The sequence below is a fragment of the Megalopta genalis genome, chromosome 4 (assembly GCF_051020955.1).
Source record: "Megalopta genalis isolate 19385.01 chromosome 4, iyMegGena1_principal, whole genome shotgun sequence".
Taxonomy (NCBI): Eukaryota; Metazoa; Arthropoda; class Insecta; order Hymenoptera; family Halictidae; genus Megalopta; species Megalopta genalis.
In genome coordinates, this window is record NC_135016.1 from 2,851,273 (window position 1) to 2,865,049 (window position 13,777).

General features: G+C 52.6%; 3 protein-coding genes across 6 annotated transcripts in view; 1 reads left to right on the forward strand and 2 right to left on the reverse strand.

Annotated features, from left to right (window-relative positions):
• atos (atos homolog atossa) overlaps positions 1-4,011 on the reverse strand; it is a 33,305-nt gene extending 29,294 nt beyond the window's left edge. Inside the window, exon 1 of the mRNA XM_076521065.1 lies at positions 3,758-4,011. The gene's annotated coding sequence lies outside the window, so the exon portion shown is untranslated. The remainder of the gene's footprint in view (positions 1-3,757) is intronic.
• On the forward strand, positions 693-12,540 carry LOC117218850 (tubulin glycylase 3A-like). 4 transcript variants are annotated; one of them, XM_076521070.1, is made up of 15 exons: positions 693-1,520; positions 1,610-1,736; positions 6,022-8,477; positions 8,535-8,720; positions 8,786-9,003; positions 9,103-9,230; positions 9,357-9,630; positions 9,705-9,918; positions 10,224-10,314; positions 10,733-10,903; positions 10,972-11,225; positions 11,309-11,505; positions 11,570-11,839; positions 11,899-12,108; positions 12,173-12,540. In XM_076521070.1, exons 3-15 carry the CDS (start codon positions 8,324-8,326, stop codon positions 12,413-12,415), a joined length of 2,610 nt encoding a protein of 869 aa, XP_076377185.1. In that variant the 5' UTR covers positions 693-1,520; positions 1,610-1,736; positions 6,022-8,323; the 3' UTR covers positions 12,416-12,540. The 4 variants fall into 4 exon arrangements, with proteins under 4 accessions (XP_076377185.1, XP_076377186.1, XP_076377184.1 ...); XM_076521071.1 differs by having other exon boundaries at positions 693-1,736; positions 8,186-8,477; XM_076521069.1 differs by lacking the exons at positions 693-1,520; positions 1,610-1,736 and having other exon boundaries at positions 6,416-8,072; positions 8,186-8,477.
• LOC117218849 (translation machinery-associated protein 7 homolog) lies at positions 5,096-6,018 on the reverse strand. Its single transcript, XM_033467545.2, has 2 exons — positions 5,862-6,018; positions 5,096-5,469 (listed from the first exon to the last, which is right to left on the reverse strand). The coding sequence occupies exon 2, from the start codon at positions 5,466-5,468 to the stop codon at positions 5,274-5,276; it is 195 nt and encodes a 64-aa protein (XP_033323436.1). The 5' UTR covers position 5,469; positions 5,862-6,018; the 3' UTR covers positions 5,096-5,273.
• Positions 12,541-13,777: the final 1,237 nt, after the last annotated feature.

Below are 13,777 nucleotides of genomic sequence, written 5' to 3' on the forward strand. Positions count from 1 at the left end.
TTATCCAGCGCCTTCTTTTCGGCCCCGCCGATTTTAGGTGCTCGCGGATTTCCTTGGAAATGGGAATCGAGCAGCGCGCGATCGGGTTCCGCGTTTTCACTGTTACCGCATTGCGTACCGCTAATAACGTCCGCGTTGTTTCGCGACGCGGCTCAAATGAGATTCAAAAAGATCGACGATAATTCCGCGACGTCTTTGCAGCGCGAGCTGCAATGCGCCTGATCTCGTTTACGTAACGCCGTTGAATCCTTGCCGAAGCGTTCGATCAACTTCGCCGAGCGTTATTCGCTTTATCATCGAGAAAGTTTCTCGCTCGGGTGTCACGCTTATCGGCGGACCGAAGCAACTTTCCGCGGCCTGTGCGATTCACCGAAATAAAAGCGGCGCAATCCGGGCCGACCGACAGCTTCCCGTAATCGCCGTGGATCGAGCGTTTGATTTCCCGTCGATCGCGATATTTCGTTGCATCGATACGATCGAACATCGAGGAATGACCGATCGCCTCGCTCGGACGATCGAGATATCTCGCACGATTTCGTCGCGTGTAGCGTTCACCTCGGTGACGTCGGAAACGTCGCGAGGAATCGTTTTTATCTACGGCCAGTGACGCAAGCGGTGACCTGCTGGAATCGCGAAAGCGATGCAGCTGATTGCCGTTAATTGCGGCAGAAGCCCGTTCGTCCGGACGAACGAAAAAACCGGGCAAGTTCTGCAGTTCTCGAAGCGCGTTCGTCGCGCGGGGACCGTGACAAAGAGAGAACCGCGAAAGGGATCGGTTCCGCGTAGGTGTGAATCGGTTGAGCGTTGCACAAGGTTGCGGCGCGACGCGTGCACTCGCGCGATGACGAGGCCGAAAACGATCGCGGCGCGGCCGAGGTACGCGGAACAACACCGGAAGAACGTGAAAACGCGAAGCCGTTTCCGCTTCTCGGTTCGAAATCGTTATCGGGCTGCGGACGCGTCGCTCGAACTAATGAGCTTGCACAGGCTCGCTGCTTCGTCCCCCAACGAATTGAAACAGATTAAAGAAACCGGGATTCGCGAGTGAATCGTCCGTCGATCGAGCTCGCAGGCTTCGCACGCGTTCGCGAGGGAGCTAAATTGATCGATTGGTTGTTTAGCGAGCGAGCGAGCACCGCCACGGTCTCGCGATATTTTCTTTCGTAATTGTCACGGTGCTCTCGACGCAGAAGCGTTGCGTGTGTCAGCACGTGTCTTTGGTCGTGCTCGTAGCACATATGACGCAACGAGCTCTCGCCGCCGCGCATAGCCGCTCGAAACCACCAAAACCCGAGAAGACGAGAGAGAAAGAGAGAGAGAGAGAGAGAGAGAGAGAGGGCAGCCTTCGTCTATCGATTCGTAAAAAAGTAACCCGTCGCGACGCGTGATAACCCTGGAGAGCACGTTCCACGTACAGGCCCTTGTCTTGCGCCGCACACTGGGCTGCTAACTCGCCCCCCGATGTTTCACGTGCGACACGGATGCGTCACGGAGGTTGACGCAACATTGCTCGAGAATTGGTAAGGAAACGCGAAGACGATCGTTGTGGCAGCAACACCGAGCCGGTTGTCCACGATAGCTGTGTGTGGGGAGAGTCCGTTGTTTACAGGCTGCCCTAAAACTTTTGGGACCACCGTAAACACCGGTTCGGACCTTGTGGGTACCTCTAATCCGCACGCAGCGCTAATCGCACGAGGAAGCGGTCGGACACGTCGGAGAACATTTTCCAACGAAAAGTAAGCTAAACTGGCCGCTCCGTAATCCGTAGACCGGGGTTATCTCTATGCGATCGTAGCATTTGCGAACGTTTACGCTAATGAAGATCAATGGCGTCTCTCTTTTCCCCACCGGAGCAGTCGTTCAATCGGCGAAACGAATTGCTCTCTTATCTCGGAGAAAATGGGAATTTGCGTACAGATCGGCAAAAGCGATAGCGTCGAAGCATTTGGACCGCGACCGAGGATGTAGGCTGCCGATTAATTAGTTTCTCTGAAATTCATTTGCTCGTTGGAAAATTCCGGGCAACGCCGAGCGTCGAACGAACCGGCATCGAGTAGAACGAAAAAAAAGTGTAGCAAAAGTGACAAAGCGACTCCGGTGTGCTAAGCAAAGAGGAGAAAGGGTGGGAAGAGGGTGATCGCAGCTGCAAAAAAAAAGTGATATCTATATGCGAGTCGTTCGCGTGCAGTCGAATGCGTCATAGGCTTGTCCCGGCGATTGTTTCTCTCGGCCCGTTACGACGAAACGAGGCGAGAATCGATTCGAGACCGGCGAAGGTAGATCGCTCGTTCGAATTTTCACGGAACCGCGGACTCGGGCGTGAAAAAAAAAGAACAGGCGACGCGGATAGCGTTGCTCGCTCGACGAGCCTTAGGCCTCGAGGAACACGATGATTTAACGGCGCAAAGTAATCGTTACGAAACTCGAAACATCTCGGACTAACGCGTTCGGTCTAACTCGTCCCCTTTCGCTGCAACGTGCAGGCTGCGCGGAAATCAACCCTTCGGTGGCGAACGCTTCTCCGAAATCGACTAGAAATTTCGCGTCGCGGAATATTTCGGCGCGCGACTCGGCGGGGAAATTCGAAATACGAGCAACGCCTGGGGTCGCTCGAAAATGGAATATTCGATGAAAACATTTTGGAACGCGGAGGCGCTGCGAGAGCGCGACGTTTAAATTCGCCGGGGCGAGAAGGGGCGATTATTTGGAATAACGCGACCCGTTGAATCGCAGAGTGGCCTTAAAGGGTTCTCTCGGTGAGATCCCCGAAAGAGAGAAACCGAGAGAGAGAGAGAGACACAGAAACTCTGGGATCGTGATATACGTACGTATACGCGTGGCGAGGGACAAGATATACGCATTAAACCGAGAGCGCCGTCTCTCTCGGTCGGTCCTTTTCTCGCGACAGAACACTGAATACACCTACGAGGCGATAGGCATATAGGTTTATACGGGCGCAGCGCTGGCCCACACACATGTCAGGCCAGGAAATCGCGCTCGATCATCTCTGCAGCGGTTAAGCGCTACCCTCCGAGGGTGGTGGAAGCGTTGAAAAAAAGCCCACGGTACGCAATATGGTACCGCGACGCAGGTGAATAACATGGTGTCCTACACCATTTGTGGGCACTCCGGGGCCCGGGGCCCCTGGCCCCTGGGCACACGCGAAACGGCGGTGTCGGTGAGACGAACACACGCCACAGGCGTTCGTCGGGCCCCTCTCTTTGGGTCCTGGCTTTAGGCTAGACCTTCGCCGTCGAAAAGACCCGGCGAAAGAACTTTCCGCTTCGGAAAAACGGTCCGCGGCTGGCAGGGCCGTAGCGATCGAGTGTCCGCGTAGCTAATTAACAATTTCTGAAGTGTACTTTCTACTCGCGATGCGAGATGGTTCCGAGTGCCCTCGCCCAAGGAAGGGCCAGCAGCCGAAAGAATATGGATCGCTGCGCTGCCGAATCTTTTTCTTCCGAATGTGCGCCTCGGATTGCCAGCTCGTCGTTTCGACGAGACCAACTGTGTATGTACATACGTACCGTCTTCCACGCACGGTACACTACGCCAGTCCATGGTACGAAACTACGAAACCATGGACGCTGCTTAACAGACGGAGAAAGGAAGAAAGGGAGACAGGGAGAAAGACGAAGAGGTGGAGAGGGCCGAGGAAGGGCCTCCTCGCTCTGGTCGCGATGCTCTTTTTATCGGACGCGCAGGAACAAGCTGTCAACCGATTAAACGGGACCGTGAAATCGTTGAAAGTACTCACCGATTTGTAGTATCAAGCGAGGTAGCACGATCCACCGAGCCTGGAGCCGTTCCCGTGGGTCAAATGATCCTGACCAGCCCCATGCTTTTCTCCAAACTATCGACGCACTCCTGTACTCGTTCCTGCCCTGTCACGATTCGTCTGGTAGCTCTTCCGCCGATCGTCCTTTCCGCGTCGAAAACCCGTCGAGAGAAGTTTGACGGGCACGAGACTGCGACAGCACAAGCACTCACGACCACCTCGAAGGTCTGTTGCCAACTGACCCAGCCAGTGACAGCTCTCTGCGGGCCAGCACTACTGCCAACCTTCGCCCGCGAAAGGAACCAACCGTTCTCCCCCACCACAATGTTGCACAAAGACCTTCGCGGAACCATCCGACACGCGTTCCGATCGAACCTCGGCCGATAAACGCAATTCTCTTGGTTCCGAACACCCGCGTCGTCGAGGTTATTCTTTCTCGATGGCGTGGCTTGGTTTTCCTTGGGAGATTCGTCGTTTGTTTAGCCGATAACGCGACCGTACCGTTTACTTTTGTCCGAATAGAACCGTGGAGGGGGGAAGAATCGCTTAAACGGATTGTCAACGGTTTTTAGTCGCGCATTGATGACATGTATGCTATTTAACGACCTCGGGGACTCGACGCGTTGGGAATTCGGTCGATTTAATCGTTCGGAATGCCTACGTTGGGCTGGAGAATCGACCGTCCACGATATCCACAAGATGGAAGGGAACGACGCGCAGGGACTTTTTTCCGGGAGGTTGGCCGCACTGTCGATCATATGGCAATCAGCTGTAATTCACGTTTCGTCAATGGACATATGTTTTGCGGCCGATTTCAGAAATCCGCACGCAGAGCGATCGATAAACGCATGTTATTTGCATATTGTTTATCGTATCTGCCGGGCCTATGTGTTACCACATTTCTTTTTATTATTATTGATAACGTTGCGCAATAACGTCGTCGATCGAATCGAAAGACCGCGGTCGGCGAGACGCGTTCGAAATCTTCGAGCGGAGTATTTTCGCGTCAAGGTTAATTGATGTAACGGATTTATTATTTGACGGTTAAATGAGAACAGGTCTTAAGCAATCGTAAAACGCGAATCTTGTAACGATTATATCGGTCGTCGCTTGGATGGATTGCGCCTCGCAAATTCGGATCTCCACAATATGCGTTTTGTTTCTCGTGTAGATTTTAAACATAATTTTATTGCTATCACATTGCTGGTCGCACGATCACGATACAAACGTAGGAAACGCGTCGACGAGGTCGTGTCCCCATGCGTTTCCTTTCGTCGATCCTCGCCGTCGAACGAAGAAATTCAAATGCCTATTAAATGCATGTTACTACTGTGATTTAATACATGATCGTTTTATTTACAAGTGGTTTTACCATTTCTCGTAGTAACGCCGTCGACAGATGTTGCAATTGACACGCTAATTAATATCAAAAATCATGTCTCGGTAAAAAAACACAGAGCGCACGAAAAATGCGATCTTCTCAGTCTTGGATAGATCATTTTTTGCCAGATTTCTTTATGCCACCCGTGACCAGGGGCCCTCTCTGACTAGCCTTTTTCGCGGCCTCCTGGAGGGCTTTCTGTTGTTCCTTTTGCTTTTGTTTGAAAGCAACGTCATCGTCGTCCAGCTGCTTCGGTTCCTTTTTGGGCGCCTTCAGAGGTTTTTTCTTGCCACCGTCCCGACCAGACATTCTAAAAGAATATCCTCCGATTTACGCGATATCTATGCACACAAGTATTGCACGTTCGCTGGAGAGGATCGGTGAAAAGGATATTCGAGGTTAATGGTTAAATGGTAAATTCCATCACCGTTCGACTGCGTGCCAACGATCCTTCGAAACATAACCTACAAATACTTTGTCAAAATTCAAAGTGACAATTTTCAAAATGTACAGTACTAATATGCACATAGCTTTGTTCGCACAAAGTTATCCATCGAATTGTCCGATGAAAACCACTACCAATCGATCTTCTAGTCGGGATATGTGAAATAAATGCGAGTTATACATGCGATACACATTTCACGTGGGTTATACTATTCCGGTCTTAATTAGTATGAGAAGAGTATCGATAGATTTTTATACCTTTCGGACGAATAATAAGTGTGGACGAAGTTGTCGGTCAGCTTTCGTGGTGCGGTACGTCAGAATCGAATGTTTTCGTACCAAATTAATGCCTCCACAGCGCAAGCGAACGATTCTGTGTTGTCCGACATGGGTTAGTCACGTGATTTTTCTGTCCCAGGATCTGAATTACCGATTCTGTAGAAAATTCCGTGCCGCGACAGCAGCCTCTGTCGGGAGCTGCTGTAACACTCGGGAAGATCGTGCTGCCAACTGCTGGAACTTTACAGGCCTAATAGTTCATACTGATGGCAGGTGCGACGGCGGCAAATTTCTAATGCGACGGTACATCGCATAATCTGAAATTACTGTGCAATTCGAATTCAATAAATATTTAATTCGAAATGAAATCCGATGGCGGACTGAATCCTCCAGTTTCCATTCGAGTCCTTAATTGTCCTAAAGTTTCTATGAAAATTCATCTTTGATACGGTTTAAAGTCGATTAATTTTACGCCGAGTTAAGAATTCAGGACTTATCGATATTTTCAGCTCTCACTGAAAAATATAACTTTGCGGTGTTCAACGAATCGTCGCCCATAAATAAATGATCGCACCGTAGTCTAGAAATACGGTAATGTCTCTCTAATTGACGCTCAGATTGTGTACAAAAATGGACAATTTGGGAAGAGGAGATACGATTATTCGTGCTTTGAAGCTTATTTTTATTGACAATCAATATACCATAAAAAACGAGCCACAAGGCTCGAACAATCGTATCTCCATTTCCAAAATCGTCGATTTTTGTGGACAATCCGAGCGTCAATTAGAGAGACATTACTGTATTGGAGCGTAATAGCCGATACAACTTCACTTCTCGCTGCTTTCGATCATGTATTGACACCGACAGTGACATGTTTGTCCCACGGTTTCCTTCGTTCTTTCGGAGATCGTCCGTATTTCGTAACGTTTTCAATATTTCAGTGACACATCACCCACGAGCATCCTTTTAACGCCCTCCGTCCACGCCACCCGCACTCGGGTATCCTCCGAATGAAGTCGTACAGTCGAATTCTATGATTTCCCACACCATACATCAAATCGTATCTAATGGTAAGTAATTAAGATAGGCCAGAGGTGTGTCTAGATCGGCGCACGTTAACGGGATCCGTTTTGGTCGGCGATCGTTGGCCGGTAGCAGCGACAAGTTCCAGCACGGTGGACAAGGCGTTCGGCTAGATAACGGCGACGTTGCTTTTATCACACGCGACTATCCGCTCGGGACCGATAAGGAAATACGCGCGAGGTGCGACCGAATTCCGAAATAGTACCGCGCCCCACATATCCACGTCGGCGGCGGATCCTTCGAGATTATCAGCGCCGAATCGAACTCGTATAATTAGCGATAGCGGGTCGAAGCGATTCGTCTGGTCTGCCTCTTCACGCGAACCAAGATGCGCTCGCATAAGTGGGTCATAGCTTGCGAAACGGGAGCGGTTAGGCCAACCCACGCGATCGCTTTTTCCTTCTTTGCCTGCATTCAGCGCTCGAGAAGTTCCGCAGGGGTGCCTGGTACGCTCCTCCAGCCCTCTCCAACCCTCTCCAGCCCCCCACCGCCCCATCCGGCCGTTTTTACCCTTCTTGGAAACCGGTTGCATAATGGCTAATATCGTGACATTTGAGATTTTCAATGGATAGGATGCGTTTAGACGCTGCACCGCCGCGCCTATCGATCGAAACTTCGAAACGATTTTTTTTCTCGATCTCGACGACACCTGACGCGCGAGAGCCAAGGGTGAACGATTCGGCGCGCGTTCCATAGTCGAAGGGTTTCTTTGTCCTCGTGCCGAGCGAACGATTCAAGGATCTTGTAATGCGACGTTAATTGCGCGCTCTTAGGGACGCGGTTATGCGATCTTATCCGAGCGGGCCGAATAGTTGGGGAGCTTTAAAACGCTTTCAAGGCGCACGCCTGCGGAATTCTAGATTCTGTGCACATACCCAGTGTCTGTCCTCGATGACGTTCAGTCGGTGTTCTGCTTCCGTCTCGTCGGTTCCTCGTAGTTCCCAGGGTGGCACGAGTTTTTCCGGGCTCGGGGATGTTGTCTCCGATCATGCGAGGTCGCGGGAACCCCCTCGTCGGTCCGTTCCCATTCGAGACACGGTAATTGTTCGCTAAAGACGGTGGCCGCGATAGGAGGATGGTGAAGAGGGACGTTCTAGAACTCAACAGGTACAGGAGGAAATTCTGCCGCCATGCGTTCGAATCGACGCGGTCGTAGGAACTGTAGATTAGCGTTTTCCCTTCGTCGAGCTCGTTTCACCGTGTCCCTTCAATTCGACAAGCTGATCCAGGGTAAACTGCCGTCGACCTCTTCGGGCCCATTCTTCCTCCGGCGAAGCGCGTTGCGATGAAGCTGGACTAGAGATCGACCGTGTGACTCAGCGCGGCGAGACTCGACTAAATACCTGCAAGTGCACTACATGAATGCGAACGATGAGGCTGCCTCGAATCTGGAGCCGGTCAGCCCGGAAAAAGCGGAGAAAAATGACACGGAGACCGTAGAGGAGAACGTCGCGCAGCCGGAAACGAACACGAACAATGCTTCCGGCGACGCGAAGGAACCCAAAGAAGAAGGTAGCAGTTGGTATCCCCCATCTTTTCTGCGCTCTCATTTTCACCCTTTGCTCGCAGAATCCGTTCAAGCCCTCGTGGAACTGCCACCGACGCTCCACGAGCGCTTCATGCGCATCAAGGAGATGGTAAAGGACGCCATAACAGCTCACCACACGTTCATGATCTACGGAAGGGCTCGCGTGGTCCGGGAATGTCTGCTGAAGAGGGGCTGGTGCGAGAAATTCTTCCGGAAGAATCCGACCGGTACGGATCGTTGTTGTCCGATCTCCCGTTAAATCTTGACTCCTCGCAGCGACTCCTGTTTTCAGCCGAACATTTCACCGTGAACTCGAGTCCCGTGGTGCTGCTGGCCGGCATCGGCGACTTGAAGGACCAGCAGAGCGAACGGCAGCTGATCTCGAGGATGCTCAGCAACCATACCGTCGACTTCCTGTGGAACACGGGGTCCGAGTGGCCCGGATGGCCGTCCCAGGACAACAAGACCACCATCTTCAACAGATACTGCCGGGCCGGATTCACCTCGAAGGTATCTGAACGGTGTTCTAGCTCGATTCCCGGCGGTCCTTTGATATTAGCTTGCCAAGCGAGAATAATACATGCTTCCTAAGAGACTCGATCGCCTTAGGTGGGCTTGTGCTCGAACGTCAGACAGATGCACTGGTATTACGAGGCCGGGGTGGCGAACACCCTCTTCCCTCGCTGCTACAACCTGTGCCAAGGTGATCAGATGCACGCGTTCGTCGAAGACTTTCGGTGAGCAAACTCCTGGCTTTTCCGTTTCGCGTACGGCCGGTCTTCTTCGCTCGATCGAACGAGATAAATCCGGAGCCCTGGTTTTTCCGACGAGACGAAAGAGACGACACTGGGTTTTTTTTATAGGTTCACGGCCTGCCTGAGCCTGCTGAAGTGGCTGGTAGACAAGATCAACGCGGAAGGCGAGAACGCGGTGCGATCGCCGACGGGCACGGTGCCATTAAAGGCCCTGGAGTTCGCGATCAAGCGGTGCAGCGATTACATCAGCGCCCAGTCCCACGAGGACATCGATCAGGAGACGGAGAGGGTGTGGGCGCATCAGTGGGACCAGTTTATCAGCTGGTACTATCTGATCGTCCACGGCCAGTCGTTGTTCATTCGGAACAGCGTGCCTTTCCAAGTAAGCGGTCTAGGCAGCCCCGGCAGCCCTAGCCGATCGCCGGGGATTCCATTAACTTGAAACGATCCGAACAGAAATTCTTCCTGGCGGCGAAGCACATCCTGAAGAAGATGAGGAAGTACTGTCCCCAGATGGACATGGACGGCATGATGAACGTGTGGATCATGAAGCCTGGGAACAAGAGTCGGGGCCGCGGCATCGTGCTGCTCAACAAACTGGAGGACGTGATGGCGAAGATGAATCCGTCGAACAAAACGGACACCCGTTACGTCGTGCAGAAGTACATCGGTAATTGGTGTTTTAACGCTAAACCTACCGCAGCGGTCCGAATGACCGATTGCGTATTTTCCGTTCGAAAATTGTTGAATTTATGGAGACTTCCTCGCTGGAATCGATCGAATAACGTTCCTCAATTAGAGCAGACATTGCGATAAAAATGGCGCAGAGTCTAGGTTAAATTCAGCGCTGTCGTTCTCACGAAGCAACGCGCGTCAGTCATTTTTAGTGCTCGGTGGGTTTAGTGTCGAACCTGCCGATCGATAGATTCCGATCGAATCGTGTTAATAGGTCTCCGTTCGACTCTGTTCTCGTAGAACGGCCGTTGCTCATTCACAGCACGAAGTTCGACATCAGGCAGTGGTTCATCGTCACCTGCGCCCAGCCCCTGACTCTCTGGATATACAAGTAAATCGCAAGTTCTCGGTTGCGGAGAGGCGAGCGAGGGCCGCCGGTTTCTGTTCCGCGTAACGATCCCGTGCCTCGTAAACTCCCGGTGCCGTTTAATTGCCGCTGAACTCGCATTCGTCATAATTATCGCGAATCTATATCGACGGTCGGGCGGCTCGCCGGGCGGGACATAGACGCCCGAGTTTTATCCTATATTTAGAGCAGCCCCTGCGAAATCCGGGGTGGCCAGGGCCACCCGCAGTCAATTACCGGTTAGAAGCTCGCCCCGCTACCAAATTGATCCTTTCTAACCCAGTTCGCGTAAATGCTCGGCCCGACAAAGACGGACTACGCGGTGCGTCCGACCGTGTCCCGATAGGACGCGTTCATGACCCGGGATCACGGCCGACCTAGGATCCGCGATGTCTCGTTGCAGGGAGAGCTATCTGCGGTTCTGCTCGCAGAAATTCTGCCTGACGAACTTCCACGAATCGATCCACCTGTGCAATCACGCGATCCAGTGCAAGTACACGAATTGCGGCGACAGGGATCCTGCGTTGCCCTCGGACAACATGTGGGACGCGACCACCTTCAAGGACTTCCTCAAGTACGATCCAATTCCGAATATTCCGTGTTCCCGATCCGCGTTACAGCGATCGAATGAAACTTCCGCAGGTCCCAGGGTCACGACAAGGCGTGGGACGAGACCATATACCCGGGGATGAAGCAGGGTCTGGTGGGATCTCTGCTGGCCAGCCAGGAAGCCATGGATCGCCGGAAGAACAGCTTCGAGCTTTACGGCGCGGACTTCATGGTCATGGAGGACTTTTCCGTCTGGCTGATCGAGATCAACAGCCACCCGGACATGAGCTACTCGAGCAAAGTGACCACTCGCCTCTGCAGACAGGTCTTGGAGGACACCGTGAAAGGTGCTCGAGTTATTCCGCCCTCTGCGCCCGGATTGCAAAATCCATAATGCAAGGTCTCTCAGGGTGAAACTTTGATTCCGCAGTGGTGATCGATTTCCGGGAGGATAAGAACGCGGACACGGGGGAGTTCGAGCTGGCTTACAGGCAGAGGATGCCCAGCTGTCAGCCGTATCTGGGCGCGGCGTTGTCCCTTCAAGGGACTCGAATCACGTCTTTCGAGAAGAAGTCGAATTGCTTCGGCCAGGACTCCAAAGTCAGCCTTTCGTCCAAGACGCCGATGGTAGGTATTCCAATCTGTAGACAATCTAGAGACAAATCTGACCGAACAACGCGCGCGATCGCAGACGTGTCTGACGAAGAAGAAGTCGACGGTGAACACGCAGATCGGACCAGTGATCGTCGATCTGATCGAGGAGCTGGAGATCCAGCTGGACCAGGAGTTCTACGCCTACTACAAGGTGGACTCGCCCAAATTCAGGCAAGCACTGCCAGCGACTGCGGCACCGAAATCCCCGAAGACCGCCATGCTGGTCGATAAGCAGGAGTCGACCGTGAAAAGCGCACCCACGGGTGGCAGACCCAACGTTAAATCCAAGTCGTTGGGGGCGGTTCAGGTAAACGTCGAAGAAGGCTGAAAATGCCCGAGCATTTTCACGGTCATCGTTCTCCACAGAACTTGAAGATACCCGAGAAGACCATCGGCAGTCAGAGGGCGCCATCTCGGACGCCGAGAAAGTCGAGGGCGTTTACCGGTGCGACGACCTACAAAATGGACGGGTCACCCGTCAGGCAGTCCTTGATCTCGAAGATCATGGCCTTTCAGAAACAGTCGACGAAGCTGGCCCCGAAGAGCGACAAGCCGAGCAAAACGACTCAGGAAAAGGTTGTACCTCTTCCGCGATTTTCGGTAGCTCCGTTTCAGCGACGCTTCTCTTGCGACTGTTTAGATCATCAAGTCGGCTGTGCGGGACGCTATCAAAAAGTACAAAAGAAGCGGCACCCTGGCTCCGAGCCCGTCGGATGTGCCGGCACTGCCTTCTCTACTGCCGTCGAGCAGAACGAGCGAAGTGACCACGGGGAAGAGCAAGAGCCGCAGCGTCGTCCCGAGGAAGAGCGTTCATCAGAGGAAGAACATGGTGCTGACCGACATCACCGACATGTACGCGGTCGGCATGAGGCTGACAAAATAATGTTAACAAGCTCGTTGTGATCTGCACTCGTTATCCGTTGCTCCCGACCACTGTTGATCCGTTCTAGAAGTCTATATTTCGATCGTACCGCTAAACATAGTCAATAAACAAACTTGTATCATCGATCCCTGTATTTTCCTGTCAATGCGAACACCCTGTACGGTCCGCCGAAACAACGTCCTGTCGACTTCCGCACATGGACCAGGCGGATTCGAGCCGTTCCAAAAATTCACCGTCAAATGGCAACCTCCCGCGAAAACGCAAAATCCTCCGAGTAACGGTCAGGCAAATGGAGGCCGCGGTGCTCCAGAAATCCCTCCCCCTTTCATGCTAGATTGCGAGAAGATTAAAAACTACACGTTCCTGCTGACCCTGCTGATCACGTGGAATGGAGTGCGTACGCCCTTCTTCAAACTATTCAGGCTCTGCGTACGCCGTCTCTTCGACAGACGCAGGTACGACACCTGATCGCGCTGCCATCGGCGGGGACAACTTCCAGTGCACCTTCTTTCGGCAGCCTGAGCGTCAGGTACGTAATCGCCTGTAGGTTATAAGTTTCAGCCGCAAATTTCATTCGAGAAATGGCACCTGGCAGCGCTCGATCGCGCCCTCGCTGTCGTCGGACACTTGCACGGACTCTGAGAACGAGTTGGATGTACCGGACACCTCTGGACAATGGTCGCACGGGTTTCCTAAGTGTTTCGAAGACCAGAACGAACCCGTGACGATCGTAGACAGTCGTAAATCGAACGATGCGCCCAGGGTGCGATTTTGTGCACCGGTTTGCATCGATCCTGCGCCGAGGAAACGATGGATCCAGGAAGAAACCGGAAGCGTGCCCGCGAAGCTGCCGAGGATAATGAAACGGGACAAGTGTTCGAGGAAGTATTGTCCGCGGAGCGAGAAACATTGCCGAGGAACGAACGCGGATCCTGTTGCTGCGCGTGCTTTGCAGTGTCCCGAGCTCGCGCATATTCTTCCAGGTAACACGCGGGAAGCAACAATCTTATTTGTAATAAGAAAAAAAATGTTCTCTTCCGTTTCAGAGAAATTCCCCCATCCCGCGGGCGACGCGACGAGGAACAGCGAAGGTACGATCGGGGATAGGATCGATAGGAACAGGCGTTTGTTGAAGTCCATCGAGGAAGTGATCAGCACGTTGACGGAGACGAGAATGAACACGGAGTCTAAGCCGTGCATCGAGCCGAGTAACAAACCGGCGAAGACGAATCTCGTGGACGAGATATTGGACAGAGGGCGAAGCAAACATCTCGCAGACATCTCGAACGAGACGGAGACGGTGCCGGTGCAGAGGCCGTTCTTTAAAAATCCTAGGCTGGAGAGAGAGCTGGACGAGTCGAT

What these genes read in the sequence shown, in the direction of transcription:
- LOC117218849 (XM_033467545.2), bottom strand. Translation starts at nt 5,468, where the DNA reads ATGTCTGGTCGGGACGGTGGCAAGAAAAAACCTCTGAAGGCGCCCAAA.
- LOC117218850 (XM_076521071.1), top strand. Translation starts at nt 8,324, where the DNA reads ATGAATGCGAACGATGAGGCTGCCTCGAATCTGGAGCCGGTCAGCCCG. An exon ending in GGGCCGGATTCACCTCGAAG is followed by an intron (nt 9,004 to 9,102) that starts GTATCTGAACGG and finishes CGATCGCCTTAG; the next exon opens with GTGGGCTTGTGCTCGAACGT. An exon ending in TTTCGTCCAAGACGCCGATG is followed by an intron (nt 11,506 to 11,569) that starts GTAGGTATTCCA and finishes GCGCGATCGCAG; the next exon opens with ACGTGTCTGACGAAGAAGAA.